The 20,312-nt window shown below is 41.6% G+C and overlaps 1 protein-coding gene across 7 annotated transcripts in view; it reads left to right on the forward strand.

Annotated features, from left to right (window-relative positions):
• PHF8 (PHD finger protein 8) overlaps positions 1-16,715 on the forward strand; it is a 99,837-nt gene extending 83,122 nt beyond the window's left edge. For 6 of the 7 annotated variants that reach the window (XM_044234304.1, XM_044234306.1, XM_044234308.1 and 3 more), the window contains 3 exons: positions 8,417-8,526; positions 12,770-13,106; positions 14,063-16,715. In XM_044234304.1, coding sequence (XP_044090239.1) covers positions 8,417-8,526; positions 12,770-13,106; positions 14,063-14,151 — 536 coding nt within the window. In that variant the 3' untranslated portion in view covers positions 14,152-16,715. Of the gene's footprint in view, positions 1-8,416; positions 8,527-9,540; positions 9,655-12,769; positions 13,107-14,062 lie in introns of those variants that run through there. The other variant, XM_044234309.1, reaches the window with a different exon arrangement.
• Positions 16,716-20,312: the final 3,597 nt, after the last annotated feature.

The raw sequence follows: 20,312 nt of genomic DNA on the forward strand, positions 1-20,312 counted from the left end.
ATGGACGTCTAGGTTCTTTCCATAGTTTGGCTATTGTGGTCCCACCCATCCTTATCTGCCTTTCTGCTATTTGCTGGGGATCAGGGGAATGGGGTGGTAGGGTAATCCTTGAAAGTGTTCTCTTAGTGAGTCAGTCAGCAAATGTTACTTTTTTTTTTGTCAGAGAGAGTGAGCACAGGCTGACAGAGTGGCAGGCAGAGGCAGAGGGAGAAGCAGGCTTCCTGCTGAGCAAGGAGCCCGATGTGGGACTCGATCCCAGGATGCTGGGATCATGACCTGAGCTGAAGGCAGCCGTTTAACCAACTGAGCCACCCAGGCATCCCACTATTTTTTTATTGTATTTTTTCCTATAGTTTCTGGCTGATTAGCAAAATAGAAGAGTTGGAAAATACAGAAAATAGAAGAATGTATAAGGAAGAAACCACCCATGATTCTGCTACCCAGAGGCAGCCCCTGTGTCAATGTTTTGACATGTTTCCTTCAGATCTGTTTTTCCTATGTATCTCTTTTTATGGTTGTGTATATAATCCTATATCTTGCTTTATTGACTTTTAATCAAATTAATGTGTACATTTGGTAGCAAATCATATATCACAGAGGAGTTTAGGATGAAATGCAGTGGTCTTCACTTCTGCTTTCCTCACCTCCAATTCCATGCCTAAGAGTCAACCTTCTGGTTTTTTTTTTTTTTTTCTGGTCATTACCTCCAAAACTCAAGATGGTAGGGTTTATACCACTATTTCTTGATGTATCAACTTAGTCTCTGTTTCTCTTTCTCTCAGCTCTGTCACTCTCTCTTGATTACCCACTTTCTAAGATACAGACATTAGAACACTATTCTTTCTTTCTTCTGACCTTCTGTGAACTGCACATTTTCCCTTACATTGTCAAGGTTGTTAGCATTATATTGCCTTGTGATTAATACTTTATATTAACTAGGGGTTGACTATAAAAGTTGAAAACCAATACATATACCTGGCCTTTTAAATATTATTTCATAAGTATGTCCTTATGCCATTGTTTTAAATATTTTAATGGCCACCAGATATTCTATCCGTGGATATACCTTATTTACCTAACTTCTTTAATGTGAGGCATTTAGTCTATTGCCAAGTTCACATTTGGGGTGAACATATTTATATGTGTTGGTTTCTCTGATTATTTTTAGGATGGATCCCCACTAAATTCCAAAAGGACGAAACTTATATGTGGGTATATGGTAAATCTTTCCCTCTCACCCCTGTTCCACAGCCTTCACTTCCCCACTAGAATTCTCCACTGGAGGGTTGCCGTAAGCCTTTAGCTTCCAGAGTTCTGAAAAAGTTTATTCTGACATTTTTTACCAGATTTTTCATTGTTTTAATTCAGGAATGAGTGTTTGGAGATCCTTAACTTTGTCATTTTTGCTGTTGTCATCCATCATAACATACTAAATAGTTCAGTATGCATTTATATGAAAATGACATTTTCTTCTAGAACCATAGTACCGTTTTATGACACCTGAGTAAAGTAGCATTTATTTTCTCATATCATTTGGTACCAAATCCTTATTCAAATTCCCCCCCCAAAATTGTACCAAAAATATCTTATTTGCTTATTCAAACCAGATTCTATTCAAGGACTGAATTGAATTTAAATTTAAAAAAAAGACATTTTGTGGGGCACAGTTGGTTTTGATTTGTATTTCCCTGATGATGGGTGATGTTGAGCATCTTTTCATGTGTTTGTTAGCTATCTGGACGTCTTCTTTGGAAAAGTGTGTATTCTTGTCTTCTGACCACTTCTTAACTGGATTATTTGTTTTTTGGGTGTTGAGTTTGAATAGGTCTTTGTAGATTTTAGATACTAACCTTTTATACAACATGTCATTTGCAAAGATCTTCCCCTATTTCGTCAGTTGCCTTTTAGTTTTGTCAGTTGTTTCGTTCACTGTCCAGAAGCTTTTTATCCTGATGAAGTCTCAATACTTAGTTTTTGATTTTGTTTCCCTTGCCTCTGGAGACATGTCTACTAAGAAGTTATTGCAGCTGAGGTCAAAGAGGTTGTTGCCTGCATTCTCCTCTAGGATTTTGAGGGTTTCCTGAAAGACATTTAGGTCTTTCATCCATTTTGAATTTATTTTTGTGTATGGTGTAAGAAGGCGGTCCCGTTTCATTCTTTACATTCTTTTTTCCATTGGATATTCTTTCCTACTTTGTTGAAAATTATTTGGCCATACAGTTGTGGGTCCATTTCTTGGTTCTCTATTCTGTTCCATTGATCTGTGTGTCTGTTTCTGTGCCAGTACCCTGCTGTCTTGATGATCACAGCTTTGTAATACATCTTGAAGTCTGGAATTGTGATACTTCTCGCTTTACTTTTCAACATGCCTTTGACTATTTGGGGTCTTTTCTGGTTCCATACAGATTTTAGAATTGTTTGTTCCACCTCTGTGAAAAATGCTGGTGTTATTTTGATAGGGATTGCATTGAATGTGTAGGTTGCTTTGGGTAGTATAGACATTTTAATAATATTTGCTCTTCCAATCCAAGAATATGGAATGTTTTTCCATTTCTTTTTATCTTCTTCAATTTCTCTGATAAGTGTTCTGTAGTTTTCAGCATACAGATCTTCGCCTCTTTGGTTAGGTTTCGTCCTAGCTACATTATGATTTTTGGTGCAGTTATAAATGGGATTATTTCTTGATTTCTCTTTCTCCTGCTTCATTATTGGTGTATAGAAATGCAACAGATTTCTGTATGTTGTTTTTATATCCTGTGACTTTGCTGAATTCTTGTATCAGTTCACAATTTTTTGATGGTGTCTTCCAGGTTTTCTACAGAGTATCATGTTGTCTATGAAGAGTAAAAGTTTGACTTCTTCCTTGCCAGTTTGGATGTGTTCTATTTCTTTTTGTTGTCTGATTACAGAGGTTAGGGCTTCTAGTACTATGTTGAACAACAGTGTAAGAGTGGACATCCCTGTCATGTTCCTGACCTTAGGGAAATCTCTGTTTTTCCCCATTGAGGATAATATTAGCTGTGGGTCTTTTGTATGTAGACTTTACAATGTTGAGGTATGTTCCTTCTATCCCTACTTTGTTGAGGGTTTTTATCAAGAAAGGATGCTGTGTTTTGTCAAGTGCTTTTTCTGTATCTATAGAGAGGATCGTATGTTTTTTTATGCTTTATTTTATTAATGCAGTATATCACCTTGATTTGTGAATATTGAGCCACCCCGTGTAGTCCAGGAATAAGTCTGACTTGATCATGGTGAGCAATCCTTTTAATGGACTACTGGATTCCATTAGCTAGTGTTTTGTTGAGAATTTTTGCATCCGTGTTCAACAGAGATATTGGTCTGTAATTCTCTTCTTTAGTGGAGTTTTTGGTCTTGGAATCAAGGTAATGCTGGCCTTGTAGAATGAGTTTGGAACTTTTCCCTTGATCCCCGGTTTTTGGAACAGTTTCAGAAGGATAGGTATTAATTCTTTAAATGTTTGGTTCAGTTCCCCTGGGAAGCCATCTAGCCCTGGACTCTTGGTGTTTTGGTTTTTTTTTTTTTTTTTCCAATTTATTTATTTTCAGAAAAACAGTATTCATTATTTTTTCACCACACCCAGTGCTCCATGCAAGCTGTGCCCTCTATAATACCCACCACCTGGTACCCCAACCTCCCACCCCCCCCGCCACTTCAAACCCCTCAGATTGTTTTTCAGAGTCCATAGTCTCTCATGGTTCATCTCCCCTTCCAATTTACCCAAAAGCACATACCCTCCCCAATGTCCATAACCCTACCCCCCTTCTCCCAACCCCCCTCCCCCCAGCAACCCACAGTTTGTTTCATGAGATTAAGAGTCACTTATGGTTTGTCTCCCTCCCTATCCCATCTTGTTTCATGGATTCTTCTCCTACCCACTTAAGCCCCCATGTTGCATCACCACTTCCTCATATCAGGGAGATCATATGATATTTGGTGTTTTGGTTTTTTGTTTTTTGGTTTTTTTTTGGAGATTTTTGATTACTGATTGAATTTCTTTGCTGATTATGGGTCTGTTCAGCTTCCCTATTTCTTCCTGTTTCTCTTTTGGTAGTTTATATGTTTCTAGCAATGTATCCATTTCTTCCAGATTACCCTATTTGTTGGCATATAATTCCTCATAATATTTTCTTATAATTGTTTATATTTCTTCAGTGTTAGTTGTGATCTCTCCTCTTTCATTCGTGATTTTATGTATTTGGGTCCTTCCTCTTTTTGATAAGCCTGGTTAAGGGTTTATGAGTTTTGTTAATTCTTTCAAAGAACCAGATCCTCATTTCGCTTATCTGTTCTACAGTTTTTTAAAATTTCTATATCACTTATTTCTGCGCTGATCTTAATGATTTCCCTTCTGCTGGCCTTAGGTTTTATTTGCTGTTCTTTTTCCAGTTCCTTTAGGTTTAAGGTTAGGTTGTGTATTTGGGACTTTTCTCTATTACTGAGGATGGCCCATATTGCTATATACTTCCCTCTTATGACTGCCTTTGCTATGTCCCAAAGGTTTGGGACTATCATGATTTCATTTCCCTTTGCTCCCATGTATTTTTAAATTTCTTCTTTAATTCCTGGTTAATCCAGTCATACTTCAGTGTGATGCTCTTTAACTTCCATGTGTTTGTGGTCTTTCCAAATTTTTTCTTGTGCTTGTCTTCAGGTTTCATAGTGTTGTAATCTGAAATATGCATGGTATGATCTCAGTCTTTTTGTACTGGTAGAAGGTTGATTTGTGACGCAGTGTTTGCTCTGTTCTGGAGAATGTTCCATGTGTACCCAAGAAGAATGTGTATTCTGCTACTTTAAGATGGAATTCTCTGAATATATCTGTTAAGGCCACCTGGTCCAGCCTGCCTCTCAAAGCCATTGTTTTCTTGTTGAACTTCTGCTTAGATGATCTGTCCATTGCTGTGAGTGGGGTGGTTTATAGTCCCCTAATATTATTACATTATTGTCCGTAAGTTTCTTTGATTTTGTTGTTAATTCACTTACATATTTGGCTACTCCCGATTTAGGGGCATAAATAGTTACATTTGTTAGATCTTGTTGGATAGACACCTTTATTGTAATATAGTGCCCTTCTTCATCTCTTATTACATCTTTGGTCTAAAATCTAGGTTGTCTGGGCATGCCTGGTTGAGCTGGTGACTTAGTCTTGATTTTGGGCTTGAGTCATGATCTCAGGGTTGTGAGATCAAGCCCCACATTGGGCTCTGTGCTGGGCATGGAGCCTGCTTGGGATTCTTTCTCTCTCTCTGTCCCTCCCCCTCCTCCAAAAAAATCTAGTTTGTCTGATAGCTACTCCATCTTTCCATTAGCTTTGGTTCTAAAACGAGTCTCTTGTAAAGAGCATATTGATGGCTCTTAATTTTTTTAATCCATTCTGATACCCTGTGTCTTTTAATTGGAACATTTAGTCTATTTACATCCAGAGTAATTATTGATAGATAAGATTTTGGTTGCCATTGCATTACCTGTAATGTTCTTGTTCCATTTTAGTCTTTGTTGCCTTCAGTCTCTCTTTTCCTGCTCAAAGTGTCCCATTTAATATTTCTTGCAGAACTGGTTTAGTGTTCATGAACTCCCTTAGTTTTCGCTTGTCCTAGAAACTCTCTATATCTCCTTCTATTCTGAATGACAGCCTTGCTGGATAAAGTAGTCTTGGCATATTTTTCCCACTTAGCAGTTTGAATGTTTCATGCCACTTATTTCTGGCCTGCTGTGTTTCTGTGGACATTGTCAGCTGATAACCTTATGTGTCTACCCTTGTAGGTTAAAAAGCTTTTATCCCTACCTTCTTTCAGAATTCTCTCTTTATCTTTGTATTTTTCAAGTTTCACTGTTATTTCTTGGTGATGGCCTGTTTTTGTTAATTTTGCAGGGAGTTCTCTGTGCCTCTCGGACTTGAATACCTGTTTCCTTCCCAAGATTAGGGAAGTTCTCAGCTATAATTTGTTCAAATAAACAAACCTACTACCCCTTTTTCCCTTTGTTCTTTTTGCTTCAGATCATTTTTGAACAAATACCGCCTTTAAAGAGGGGACTTAAGCCTCCTGAATTGCTTATTCTAGAATCTGCATACTACTTATACAGAAAGGTTTTAATAATTAAAGTAATAATAATAGTAATATTTTAATAATAACAATAGCAACAACAGCAGCAGCAGCAGCAGCAGCAGCTAACCAACCAAGGAATCTTCAAATCTAGGTTGGTACCACTACCACCTCTTTTTTCCTGTGACATTGACTTTTTTCATTAATTAAAAATAGAATATACAATAAATTCCCATACAATCACCACTAACAATAGTTATCAAGATTTTGCCACATTTGACTCATCTATTAGTTCCCTTTTTTCAAAATTGTTCTTTCTTTCTTTTTCTTTTTTTCCAATTTATTTATTTTCAGAAAAACAGTATTCATTATTTTTTCACCACACCCAGTGCTCCATGCAAGCCGTGCCCTCTATAATACCCACCACCTGGTACCTCAACCTCCCACCCCCCGCCACTTCAAACCCCTCAGACTGTTTTTCAGAGTCCATAGTCTCTCATGGTTCACCTCCCCTTCCAATCTACCCAAATTCCCTACTCCTCTCTAACGCCCCTTGTCCTCCATGCTATTTGTTATGCTCCACAAATAAGTGAAACCATATGATAATTGACTCTCTCTGCTTGACTTATTTCACTCAGCATAATCTCTTCCAGTCCCGTCCATGTTGCTACAAAAGTTGGGTATTCATCCTTTCTGATGGAGGCATAATACTCCATAGTGTATATGGACCACATCAAAATTGTTCTTTAAAGCATATCCTACATATTTTGTCATTCCCTGCTCTCAATGTACTTTAATGTACATCTCTAAAAAATACATTTTCTCATATAACCACAATCCTGTTATCATACATAAAAAAATTAGCAATAATTTGATAATTCCTGCACATTATCTAATCCTAAATCCATAATAAAATTTCCTCAATTGTGTAACCATAATAAGGTATTTTTACAGTGGATTTGTTTACATAAGGCTCTAGCAGAGTTCGCATAGCATTTGGCTGTCATGCCTTTTGAGTCTCTCTTAATCTAGAGCATACTCCCTTTTTTTGTTTTGTGCTATTTATTTCTTATAAAAAGTAATAGAATTGTCCAATGACCCATCCCACCTTCTAGATTTGTTTACTTCTTTGAGACATTGTCTTTTTAATAAAGCTAGGGCAGTTATCTTGTAGAATGTCTGATTGTTTTCTCATGGTATCATTTAACTCCTTCTCTTATCTCTGTTTCCCCAAAACTGGAAGTGATATGAACCACTTATTTGATTTTAGATCTTTGGCAAAACTACTTCCAAGGTGATGCTGTGAATTTCATATTGCATTGTATCAGGCAGTGCATGAAGTCAGCTGTCTCACTATTAGTAATAATCAAGTTAATACTTAGTTAAGGAGGTGATATGATCTCACCATTGTAAAGTTAGTTTTTTCCTTGTTGAGACTAGCAAATAGTATGTATGTAATAGTTTGGTATTGTGTTACTATACCGGTCTATAGCATCAGTTGTTTTATTAGGGCTTACAAACCTGTGATTTTCCAATTTTGTCATTCTTTCTACATTAATTAGCTGGCATTCTTCTGTAAATAGCAGCTTTCCTTCATCATCTGGGGCTGTTTGGTAAAATATACTTGCTGTGTAAAATGTGGGATAAATATTTTTTAAAAAATAATTCCTTTTTGATTCAAGGTTGCTAAGGCACTATAAAAGGGTTATACAAGAAGACAGTCTTCTTCAGGAGCTCATAGCCTGTTGGGCTGGCAAAATAACATGTGCATAACAGCACTTCACAGTTAGGGAATGAGACAGGATGGTGTGGTGCTATATATGAAGTGACTGGTATACATCTTAAGTTCAGAGAGGGAGAGACCAATGTGAACAAGACAGGTCCTAGAGGTTTGTTTACAGAAGGTTGATTTCAGCTTACCTTTGAAGGACAGTCAGGTTTTGAAGAGGTGGCCAAAGGAAAGAGGGTACTGTAGGTAATGTGGATGGTGAGGATGAAAGTAGAAAGAGGATGAGCTGTACATATTCTGAAGATAGAATAAGGAATCCATTCTGTCTAGAAAAGCTGAGAGTATGGATGTAGAAATAAGGCTGAGGAGGTGGGTAAGCCAGGAGCAAGACATGGACAACGTTAAATGCCAGTTTAGGAAACTTAACTTTTATCCTATAATCACTGTATGCTTTGTATACTTTGAGCATTTGTAAATTAGCTTCTTACCTGATGGGAAACAAAATCAGACTTTGTAAAAAGCTAGAAGCTAGGAGACAGATGAGACCACCTTTGGGGGAGGCTCAGAGGTAGGGAATATGCTTGACATTCAGATCATTGTTTTCATCCTGTTTCCTCTGCAGCCCGTGTGACCCCAACTCTACCAAAGCAGGACCGTCCTGTGCGTGAGGGGACCCGGGTAGCTTCCATTGAGACAGGCTTGGCTGCAGCAGCTGCGAAGCTAGCCCAGCAGGTAGGTGCTGACACCCAGGCAGTGGCCCTGCTACTGATCCCAGTTTGCCTTTAGGACAAAAACTAGAAATGTCTTAGAGGCTGTCATTGGGAGCCAGCGGAGACCAAGCAGGCCAACTTCTCTCTGTCCTTGAATGAGAACATTTGCCTTCAGATGAAGCCCTGAGGAGGTTACCGGCTGAGTATATTTGAATTCTCAGCCTCCCAATCAGTATCAGAATTTGTTTTTTGGGGAGAGGCTTTCCTTGTCCTCTATACCAAATATTATTTTTTTAGTTTAAATTCAATTAGCCAACACAGAGTACATCATTAGTTTCAGATGTAGTGTTCAGTAATTTATCAGCTGCGTTTAACACCCAGTGTTCATCATATCATGTACACCCTCCTTAATGCCCATTACCTAATTTCCCCATTCCCCCATCCAACTGCTCTCCAGCAGCCCTTAGTTTATTTCCTGTAGGTAAGAGTCTCTCATAGTTTTTCTCCCTTTCTGATGGCTTCCCATTCAGTTTTCCCTCCCTTCCTATATGATCCTCTATGCTAGTTCTTATAATCCATGTATGAGTATTTTGCTTGGTCATGGTTGACATTTTTTATTTTGTTCTCTTGTTCAGCCATTTTTCTCTGGGCAAAATGACTAGAAGGAGGAATTCACAACAAAAGAAAGAACTAAAAGTATACCAAATATTACTACCTTAATATTTACCCCCCTACTTTCCAAGTAAACTTCACCCACTGGTTTTTGTCTTAAGGGGTCACTTCACTAGAACCAACATGACCTCCTAGCAGGTTACAGTTTGCAAAGTTCTTTAATGTGTATACTGTACTCAGCAACCCTGGGAACAGTTAGAGTTGAATTTTTTGATTCTCTCCTTATTAACATCCCTTAGGCAACATCCTATTGCGTAGAGCATTTACTGAGCATCTGCTTTCTGCTAGGTACTTTCATGTACAATGTTTTGTATAATCTTGCCAGTGGCCCTGTTCAATAGGTGATATTTTCATCATTTTGCAGGTGAAGAAAATGAGACTCTCTTTAAGTGACTAGTCCAGGATAATACAGCCAGTAAATGGAGGAGACAAGATTCAAACTCATATCCTCTAACTTCAAATTTTCTGTTACTTGCTACTTCAATAAAATAGTTAAATGTTTATATAATTTAATAATTATATCCTATTTAAGTAAAATTTAATAAAATGATGTTTTTAATATGCTGTTATATGGAGCTCTAGAGTTGCTTAGAAATGTCTCAGTGGCTGTTGTTGGGAGCCAGCAGAGACCAAGCAGACCAGGCAGGCCTTCTTTGACCAGAACTTCTGTTATGTATGTCCTGGTACCGTCTAAGATGTAATTTGGGATAAAAGGGAGGGAGGGGGGTTTTACTCTTTTAAATAAACAGATAAATTAATTAAAGGTGTCAAAACTACTAGTGCCTCCTAAGGAGTTCACTTCTGTTCGGTTTGGTCAGGGGTGACCTCAAAGAAGAGAATTTGAAATTTGGAAGTGGTTTGGCAGGCTCAGCTTTTAGAAGGAACAGGAGGCATCCCAGGAGAAGGGAAATCCTTGGCAAAGCACCCAAGGTCCTATTAATTTGGTCTGTATTCACCTCTCCTCCCTAACCTCCTACCAGCCCCTCATGCACGTGCTTTGCACCAGCCATACTACTGCACTGTGGTGCTTGTAGTTCACCTTGTGTACATCACACTGTCTCATGCCTCTGTGCCTTTGCACAGGTTGTTCCCTCTGCCCATTGGGGATCATCCCTTTCAGATGTCTTACCTAACACTCTTTCATACCACCTACCACCAGTTTATTTCAGTGGCCTTCTATGCTTCTGTAGTATTCTCTCATGGTACTTGTAAGTATGCTTTCCTGTGTCCCTTATTAAACTGTGAGTGCCTCAAGGGTGGGGGTATATCTAATTTAACTTGATATCCCCACTGTACTAAACATGTGTTTAATCCGTGTTGGGTGAGTGAGTGAATGGATGCATGAATGAATGAGCAGATCTTTCTGCGTTGGAGGCTGCATGTTGGAAACTGGAGTAAGATAGATTCAGATTTAAAAAGGGACTATAGAGCCAGCCTGCCTAAGTTCGAATCCTCACTCTACCACTTTAGCACATTACTTGATTTCTCTGTGCCTCAGTATCCTCATAAACTTTGAGGATTAGATGAGGGAATGTGTGGGAAAGCTGTGAGCATGGCACTTGCTGCAGAGCAAAGTACTATAGATGTGTTAGTACTTTGTTATCATTATGGATTGGGTAAGTATGAATGACCAAACATGAATGTCAGATATGCTAACAGGTTTTTGAGCAAGGATTGGCAAGGTGTAAGTGGTCCTGTCCTAAGATGGTCTAGTCTTCAGTGAGGGAATCTGGATAAATTATACAAGGAGATTGGCAATGACAATAGAAAAATTTAGGCTATGTGATCGAGGTGTGAATAGATAATTTATGGATTCAGGTGAGAGAAATGGGGGCAGAAATGTACTTTCTGGTATGGGTGGAATAGCAGTGTCGTTGAGAAAAGAGATTCTGAAGCCGGATGGCTTAGGTCTGAATCCAAGCTTGGTCACATATTGGTCCTATAACCTTGGAAAAATGACTTAATCTCCCTGTGCCACAGTTTCTTCTCCTAAAAATGGGATTTTCATTCTTTCTTCTCATACTTCTGAGTATTAAATGAGTTAAATTATAGAACAGTACTTGGCATGTATTACTAATATTATTATTCTTATCCCCCAGAAATTCCTATGATAGCCACAGCCTGTCAGATCTTCCGAAGGCAGGAGTAGGCCCGTGTTGCCAAGGCAAGGAAATGTAATCACTGAGTTGGTCTGTGTGGCTGTGTAGCATTTCAGAAGGTGAAGTCGTTCACATGCTCTCAGCACCACCTTTCCAGGTTCTAAGGGCTCCAGATGCCCACTATACAGGTACCCACTACACAGTGGATAGTAGATCCATAAAGCAATGGATGGATGGAATCCAAGATATTGGGAGAATTGACACAACTCCTTATTCATCCCTCCCATTCAGAATTGAGGTTTTTAAGACCCAGTGACCTGGAGGATTGCCAAGTCCTCTATTAAAAGAAAAGACCAGCAAGAGGAAGAGAAACCATTGTAAGAGATGAACATAGAATAATAGCTTTCCATTTGTTGAGTACTTATTATGTGCTATAAGTTTTTACATCATTATTTAATCTTTCTGGCAACCCTAAAAAAACAGATTTATTTTGCCCATTTTACAGATAAGGCGATTGAGATTCACAAAGGTTAGTAAGTAACTTGACAAGGGTCATCCCACTTAGGGAACACAAACCTAGATTTGAACCCAAGTTTCTTTCATTCCAAAGCTACTACTCTTTCACACCCAGAGGTCCATTTTTGAGAAGTGTGCAGGGTGGGTATTCAGATAGACCTGGCTGAATCCTAGACCCAACAACTTTTCACCTGTGAGGCTTTGGGCTTATCCTTGTACCTCAGTTTTCTCCTCTATAACCTGAGGGATTTTCCTTCTCATGGCTACTATGAGGAATAAATGAAGTATACAGTTAGCTCTTTTACAACATGGGTTTGAACTATGTAGGTTCAAACATAGATTTTTTTTATTATAGTAGTAGATTTTTTAAATTATAGTAGTATTATGAATGTATTTTCTCTCCCTTATGATTTTCTTAATATTTTCTTTTCTCTGCCTTACCTTATTATAATATTACATTTAACATAACAAAATATATGTTAATCAACCATTTATGTTATTAGTAAGGCTTCCAATCAACAGTAGGCTATTAGTAGTTAAGTTTTAGGGATGTCAAAAGTTAAAATGTGGATTTTTCACCCACATGGGGGAGCAGTATCCCTAACCCCTATGTTTTTCAAGGGTCAACTGTACAAAGGGCCTTAGCTGCTGTCATAAATTCAGCTATTCTTATTAGAAGTGTCCATTTTCCACCTCATAAATGGCAGTGCTAGGACCAAAACCCAAGTCTCTGAATTCATTTACCCTTTTGTTACCACTGTACTGATTCATGGCAGTGGTAACTTAAGGATGGAAGGTACCAAAGAGATGATCTTAGGTGTTAGAAGGCCTGTGCCTTGTGTGTACATACATCCAGGCTAGACTTGGGGTGGGGGTGGGCTGCAGTACCACATTGACCAGTGTCTAGTTTCCTTTCTGGGCAATTCTTTTCTTTTCTCCACTTCTGAATTTTCTCCTTCCACTTGGCTTGTATTTCAGGAGCTGCAGAAAGCCCAAAAGAAGAAATATATCAAGAAGAAGCCTTTACTGAAGGAGGTAGAACAGCCTCGCCCTCAGGAGTCCATTCTCAGTGTGGCAGCACCAGCTCCAACTCTGGCCACTACACCCCAGCTTCTCACCTCCTCCTCGCCCCCTCCTCCTCCTGAGCCTAAACAAGAGGCCCTCTCAGGGAGTCTTGCTGACCATGAATATACTGCTCGTCCCAATGCCTTTGGTATGGCCCAGGCGAACCGCAGCACCACACCCATGGCCCCTGGTGTCTTCTTGACCCAGCGGCGCCCTTCAGTTGGCTCCCAGAGCAATCAAGCAGGACAAGGTATGATGGCCATATGGTTGCAAAACTGAGAAGGATCTTAGGGTCACCAGCTCCAAACCCTAAGCACTCTGGTAGATGTAATACCTGGGAGGGATACTGATGGCCAACCTCAGATGCTTGGATTTGATCTCTTAGGCCATGAAGAGACATTAACTGGTGCTAAACAGAGGAATTTCAGGTGTGGGTTTAGAAGGAGCCTTCTGGTAACCAGAGGATGGGCTGCAGGTGGGAAATCTAGGGAGGAGGCATATACATAGGTTCAGGCTACAGTGAAGAGAGGCTGAGGCTATAGCAGAGGGAACAGAGAGGGAGGGGATAAATTGATCAAATATGGAGGAGGTCACATGGGACCTGAGAGGTGATTTGATGTGTGGAGAGAGAGGAAGAAGCAATGGGAGGAGGGCTTAATCCCCCCTTTTCCTTACTTTGGCCCTCAAAGCCCAGTCCCTGGAACATTCAGCTCAAGGGTAGTGAGGTCAGTGTGGCCTTAGGTAATGAGGATGAGGTTTTCTTTCTTTTTTTTGAAGATGGGGGTTTCTAATGAAAAAAGGCCTTGGGGATAGCACCTTCTGGGACACCAAATATAATCACTAACCAGGCTTTTAACTAATAACAGTGCTCAGGATAAGAGGACAGGGAGGCATAACCACAGCTCCACAGAATTTAGGAAGAAAAATGATTGGGACCAAAGAAATCTGAGGAAAAGGAACCAGACAGACTAACCAGGGGGTTGATAGCTGCTGCAGAAGGTCATAGGAAGAACCAAGGCATGTGGTATTGGACGGAAGTGGTTAAGGAAGCCTTCTTGCCCAATATGTGCTGGAGCCAGCGTAAGGGGTGGGGGAGACTCTGTGGGCAGAGGAACAGAGGAGAGGGGTAGACTGAAGATAGTTGATGCTGGAATTGCTACTGAAGCCTGTGACACAGCCTTTTATTTACCTCTCTTTTCCTCACAGGAAAGCGTCCTAAAAAGGGTCTGGCCACAGCAAAGCAGAGACTTGGCCGTATCCTGAAAATCCACAGAAATGGCAAACTACTTCTGTGAGCCCCCTCGTGTCCTGCCCCTCACCCCTTCACCCCCATTGCCTTCTCCATTGTCACCTCTCGGGGCACTCCTGGATCCTATCTGCCCCGGACAAGGTGCTGAGGCGCATTGTCCTGCTTTCTTGGAACTGACCAAAGGCACGGACTCCCCAACGGGCTCCTGCACCAACTCCCCTAACTCCCTTCCCTACTTCCACTAAAGCATCCTGCCTTCCTTCTCCGTACCTCTGAGTAGCAGTGAATGGGAGAGGTTTCGGCTGACTAGAACCCTCTTTTCTGCTGCTCCAGCCCATTTCCTTTTTACCAGCCTTGTCTGCCCTTTACTCTTATCCCTACTTAAAGCTGGAAGACAGGATCAGGAGAGACATAAAGTGAGCCTGGGTCCCTTGCTCTTTCCCTAGTCATGAAGTGGGATGCCCAGCGCTCAACACTTGCTGCAGCTCCCACTGTCTCCAGAAGCCTGTCCCCCTCTGCCCATATTTCCTTCCCCTTCTTCCCCCCTAGCCTAGTGGACATGTCCCATTCCAGACTTGTTCTTGAGAGAAGGGTCTAGCCTCTGCCCCCTCTTGCCAAATGCTTCATGAAAATAAAGAGGAGATTCCAGAGTCTCCTTCCTGCCCCACCATGGGCCATTTTCAGAGGTGGACTTGAAAGGTTATGGGCTGACTTGACTCACCTTTGGGAAGAAGAGAGATTTCTATCACTTCTCAAGGTGGGGAGAGGACTGACACCCAAGCCTTTGACCATGACTTTGGAGCCCATTGGAGGAAGCTACTTTCGGGTGGCTACAGATGAGGTCCCCTGTCCCAGAGTGAGCTTCAGGGATTTGCCTGGATTTTGAGGTCCCACAGAACATTATCCACTTGGCTGTAGCTGGGCCCCAACAGGTGAAAAACTATCTTCCAAAAGTCTGAGAGTTCCTGCCACTTAAGCAGATAACCCTGGCCCTATGTACAGCCTGCTCTCTTCACCTGTACCACAGAGCTCAGTCAGGACCTTCTGGAGAGGATGTGACAGGAGAGCTCACCCCTGGGTTCTCCATCAGGAGCCTCCCTGCTTCCTTCCCCACCTGAGGTCTTGGTCTGAAGAAGACCTCAGAACTCACATCTTCACTTCTTGGCCTTTGTGCTCCCAGACATCAGGTCAACGCCCAAGCAGAGTGCAGATACACTACTCGGGAGCCTGAGCCTGGGAGAGGTGATGCCCATCTGTAAAGGAGCAGATCTTCTGATCCTCCACTCCCTGTCTTCCCCTTGTGGATGTCTCTGTTGTCCAGACAATGCCCAACCCCTCTCCCTCTTCCTTCTCCTCCTAACTCCCTCCACCTCTGCTTGTCTTGCCTCCCTGGCACCCTGGACTGGATGGAGAATGTCCCTCCATTTTGGTACTGCGCAAGTAGAGCGCATCCTTGCCCTCTACTCCCCACTTCGACCTCACCCCAGTTTGCCCAGTGCTTCTGGGGAACTTAACAGCTACCATGCAGGCCACAGGAGTATGTGAGGCTTCCCATGTCGTCTTTGTATCTCCAATTTGTCTCCCTTTTCTCTACAGCCCACATCTGCTCTTCTTATTTGGAATCAGAGGTCCCTTAAAACCATCTGCTTTTATTTTTTTTTTTTTTAGTTTTGGGAACTCCAGGGGCCATGCAGTCCTCCATCTAGTCACACCAAAGGCAAAAAGCCTGGCTACCTCCCCCCTAGCATGTGAGGTCCCCACTCCCCTCTCCTCTGTTTCCACCCAGCTTTGCTTTCTTGGGGATTTCAAGGCAGCAGAGGGTAGTGAGGGGAGGGAAGGGGGGCAGCCTGTGTCCCTGTGTAGGCAACTACCTGACTAGGCCCTGACTGCTGTAACCAGACCAGGACCCCAGCCCTTCTGCCCATTAACACCCACCCCCTTGATCTTTCAAAGGCAGCTAATTGCTAGCAAATCCCCCTGGTTCCGGCCCTCTTTCCCCTCTGTTTCTTTGTTAGAAGTTTCTGTGGAGCTGAAACCCAACCTCCATTAGACGGGGTTTCCATTTAGTTTAGATGGGCTCTCAGAGCCTCCTGTTTGTTGTTTTGTGTTTTAAATGAAAAGCAAGTTTACCCTCAGAGTTATGCTTTTCCAAAGAGGCTAGTGTGCTTTTTTTTTTTTTTTTTTTTTTTTTACTGTTATCAGGTTCTAAGTGATGAAGTAAGTTGGGGAGGGGTTGGGAGTGGTAGTAACTAAGGTGTAGAACATGGTGAGAGTTACCTCTGGTCTCCAATCCCCAGCACAGAGCTGGGGGTTGGATAGGGGGCAGGGAGAGAGGATTTCTATTCACCTTTAATATATTTTTACAAAAAAAGCAAACAATTTAAAAACAAGCCCACCGCTTCTGTACATGTCTAAATATATTTTTAGAAGTGGGTAGGATTGTGAATTTCTGATGCAGGGCCTTTTTATAAACAGGTTAGAATAGCATCATACAGACTTCTCTGTTGTTTTTTCCCCCCTGTTTTTTTCTTATATTGTGTTACTAATGTAATTTATATTTTTTTTAGATCCTCCCTTTCCTATAGAGATAAAAGTGATTTATCTTGGCAATTGCTTTGCTTGGAATTCTTTTTTGGTGGTGGTGGTGGTGGTGGGTAGTGGGTAGTGGGTGGTGAGTGGTGGGATGGGTCCAGGAGTGCCACCTTCTCTTTATATTTTCTCTGTCCCTCCCTTTCATGAACTCAGCACAAACTTACAACTGAGGTGGGGAAGGGACAGAATCCCAGTCTTCATGAGAGATACAGTTGACACACCAGAAACAGATCATCAGAAGTACAGTGAGGGGCGCCTTGGTGGCTCAGTGGGTTAAGCCTCTGCCTTCGGCTTAGGTCATGATCTCAGGGTCCTGGGATTGAGCCTCACATCAGGCTCTCTGCTCAGCAGGGAGCCTGCTTCCCCCCTCTCACTCTGCCTGCTGCTCTGCCTACTTGTGATCTCTCTCTCTCTGTCAAATAAATAAAGTCTTTTAAAAAAAAGAAGTACAGTGAACAGAAAACAAAGGGGGCAAACAATTCAGAGTGGCCTGACAAGTTTGTTGGGAAGCCTTTCCATATCTCCCATGGGCTATTTTTAGTAGCTACACCTGTATCCTCTTTAAATGTGGAGTTTGGGGGTTTTGTTTTTCTTCCCTCTCTCTTTTTCTGAAATGCTCCTCCAGGCTAAACTTGATTAATATGCTTAGATCCAGTTCAAGGGATAGAATAGAATTATTAGAGCTAACATGACATGCTCGTTTCCTTGTGCTAGACACTACTCTTAGTGTTCTGTGTATATTGATTCATTTTGTCTTCACTGACATCCTCATTTCTGCAGATGCAGGAAACAGAGGCAAAGAAACCTTGCAGCATCAAACATCTTAAGTTGTGGGGCTAGCCTAGTTCCAGAGTCTGTGTTCTTATCACTATACCACAGCTTACTGATAGCCACTACTATTTATTAAGTGACTTTTCTGTGCCAGGCATGGGCTTGGGGTTTACTAGGATATCCCGTTTAATTCTCACTGACAACCTTTAAGATGGTTGTTAGTCCCATTTTACAGTGAAGGAGACTGAAGTTTGCCAGTGGTCTTCCACAGAAGGATCTGTCTGACTCCAAAACTAATGTTCTTTACCCTCACTGTCTTAGAAAATCTTCTGCGGATCAATGACCCAACGGATGTTTATTGAGTACCTGTTGTGTGCAAAATGTAGCATTGAGAATTATGTCCCAAAAAGAGCCCACTGGGATAATGTCAGGAGCCTCAGTTCTAGATCCATTACCGTCCTGACTCTGTGTGACCCAGGATAGACTGCTTACTGTCTGAGACTCACTGTAAAAGGAGTTTGGACCCAATGAGAATTTCTTTATCCTAGAGATTCTACTACTGTGGGTCTGGGATGACTCTCTGGGTTTGACACCTACTGGCTAAATGGTCTCCCACTCTTTCAATCTGAATCTTTGTATTAGGATCTAAAGAGCAAAGGTGCTTTTCTGGGCCATGGGGAGCTGTGTCTTCTGGTAGAAATGCTTCAGAAAAGAGGGGAGGGATTTCAGAGCCTTTGCAGGAATGGTGGGGTGGGTTCCCCTTGTCATCAGCTCCCAACCCACCCTTCCCAGGGAGGGACCCAAAGCACTGTCACCAGCCTCAGGTTAAAGGATAAACTAGAGTCTTGGTCACCTTCTCATTTAGGCAGAAGTGCCACCAGATCAGAGGCTCCTGTCTAAAAATTAGGAAAACAAGAGCACCCAACTTCAATCTTTCCTCTTTCCAATATGGAGTAGAAAAGTACATAGGACTTGTCACTAAGAGCCTGCCTTCTCAGTGACCAAGTAGTTTGGGTGATATTTCTCATTGTCTGGATCTCAGTTTCTACATTGCCCAGATGGAATTATTTCAACTATGAAAACTTCTAGAAGCATGGTCACCCCCAAACTTTCTGGATACTGTTGATTCTCAAACCAAAACAGATCCCCAATTCTGCTTGTTCATATTGCATTCCCTGCCTCAAGTACACACCCCCTTCCCTTTCCAATAGGACCCTGTTCATGCCAAGTTGACTGAAATGGCATTTGCTCTCCACTAAACTGAATGTAGCAGAAGAGCACCACATGGTACAGTGTGGTGATAGAGATGAGCACAGGATGCTAGTCAGGGAATCTGTCCTGAGGAAAAGCAGGGAATTCAGGAAGCAGGTAGGTCTTCCTGTCAGGGGTGATGCCTGAGCTGAAGCATTTAAAGTGATTAGCCAGTCTGGTGGAGAACAGTGGGAAGAATAGTTCAAGCCAAGGCAATAGCATGAATAAAAACAGGTGGGAGGGGGGCATACGTGTGTATAGAGGACAAGCAATTTAGTATAACTGCAGCTGTGACTTTCACCTGGGGGATCATCATGAAGAATCTCCAAGAGGTAATGTGTAGTTGGAGAAGACATGATCAAAGTTGATTAGTTTTTAGGCATGATATTTATTTTTAATATCAGATAGGTAATTGGAGGAGATGTAATTTTGATGTTAGTCGAAAGATTTAACTGTATCCCATGAATAACAGAACCGCTAAAGGGTTTTAAGCAGAAAATGACATGATCCAAATTGCTTTTTTTTTAAAGATTTTATTTATTTTATTGGACAGATAGAGATCACAAGTAGGCAGAGAGGCAGGCAGAGAGAGAGGGAGGAGGAAGCAGGCTCCCTGCTGAGCAGAGGGCCCGATGCGGGGCTCGATCCCAGGACCCTGGGACATGACCTGAGCCGAAGGCAGAGGCTTTAACCCACTGAGCCACCCAGGCGCCCCGATCCAACTTGCTTTTTAAAAATATCCCTTTATCAGTCAACTCAGGAGTGGATTCGGGGGAAGCAAGATGAAGTCAGGAAGACCAGTGAGGAAGTTACTGAAGAAGGGGCAGGGAGGGCACCATCTTATCTTCTAATGCCCCATAAAATGCCACTTCCCTAAGGTAGCCTTCACCCGACTGTCAAGTCAATTCTGACCCTTTTTTTAGACTTATACATCTCATAAAGGTCAGATATCCTAGGCTATTTCCAGGAGGCAGACCCATGGAGTTGTCCACTCATACAACACACAAGACAGAAGTTGCACTCCTTTATCCCCCTTCTGGCTTTTTAGCTCTCAAAATAGCTCACCCTTTAAGGCCCTCTCCTTCCCCTTACGACCACAACATAATGCCAGCATACACCTATGAATGTGGTAAGGGATCTACAATACCCATTTTATATTTTTCTTGTCAGGAGCCCAGCAAGCCTCCCTCACATTCCATTCATATCATTCAATGTTATCTCCTGAAAGTCCTCTTTTCATCATCCCATCCTGCACAAGAGCATTCCTGGCTTCCTGCTGCTTATTATACCTTCTGGGTTTCAAGGCTTTTCAGAACCTGGCCCAACCTGAAGACAATGGTCTGTGGTAGAAGGATGTGCCTGGAAGTTGAAAAGACCAATGACTGAATTCCAGCTCTACCACCTATGTGATCTTGAGCTAGCTACTTTATATTTCCTTGAGTCAGTTTCATCATCTGTAAAATAAAGATATAATTCTTACCTCACAGGGTTGTTGGGAGGAATTAAATTACCTAGTTTCTTTAAAGAACTTAATTCAACATCTGACACTCAGGTGATCAGTGAATTTTACCCACTTAAAATTTTCCCAATAAA

This window comes from Neovison vison, chromosome X (assembly GCF_020171115.1).
Source record: "Neovison vison isolate M4711 chromosome X, ASM_NN_V1, whole genome shotgun sequence".
In the NCBI taxonomy this organism is placed as follows: Eukaryota; Metazoa; Chordata; class Mammalia; order Carnivora; family Mustelidae; genus Neogale; species Neogale vison.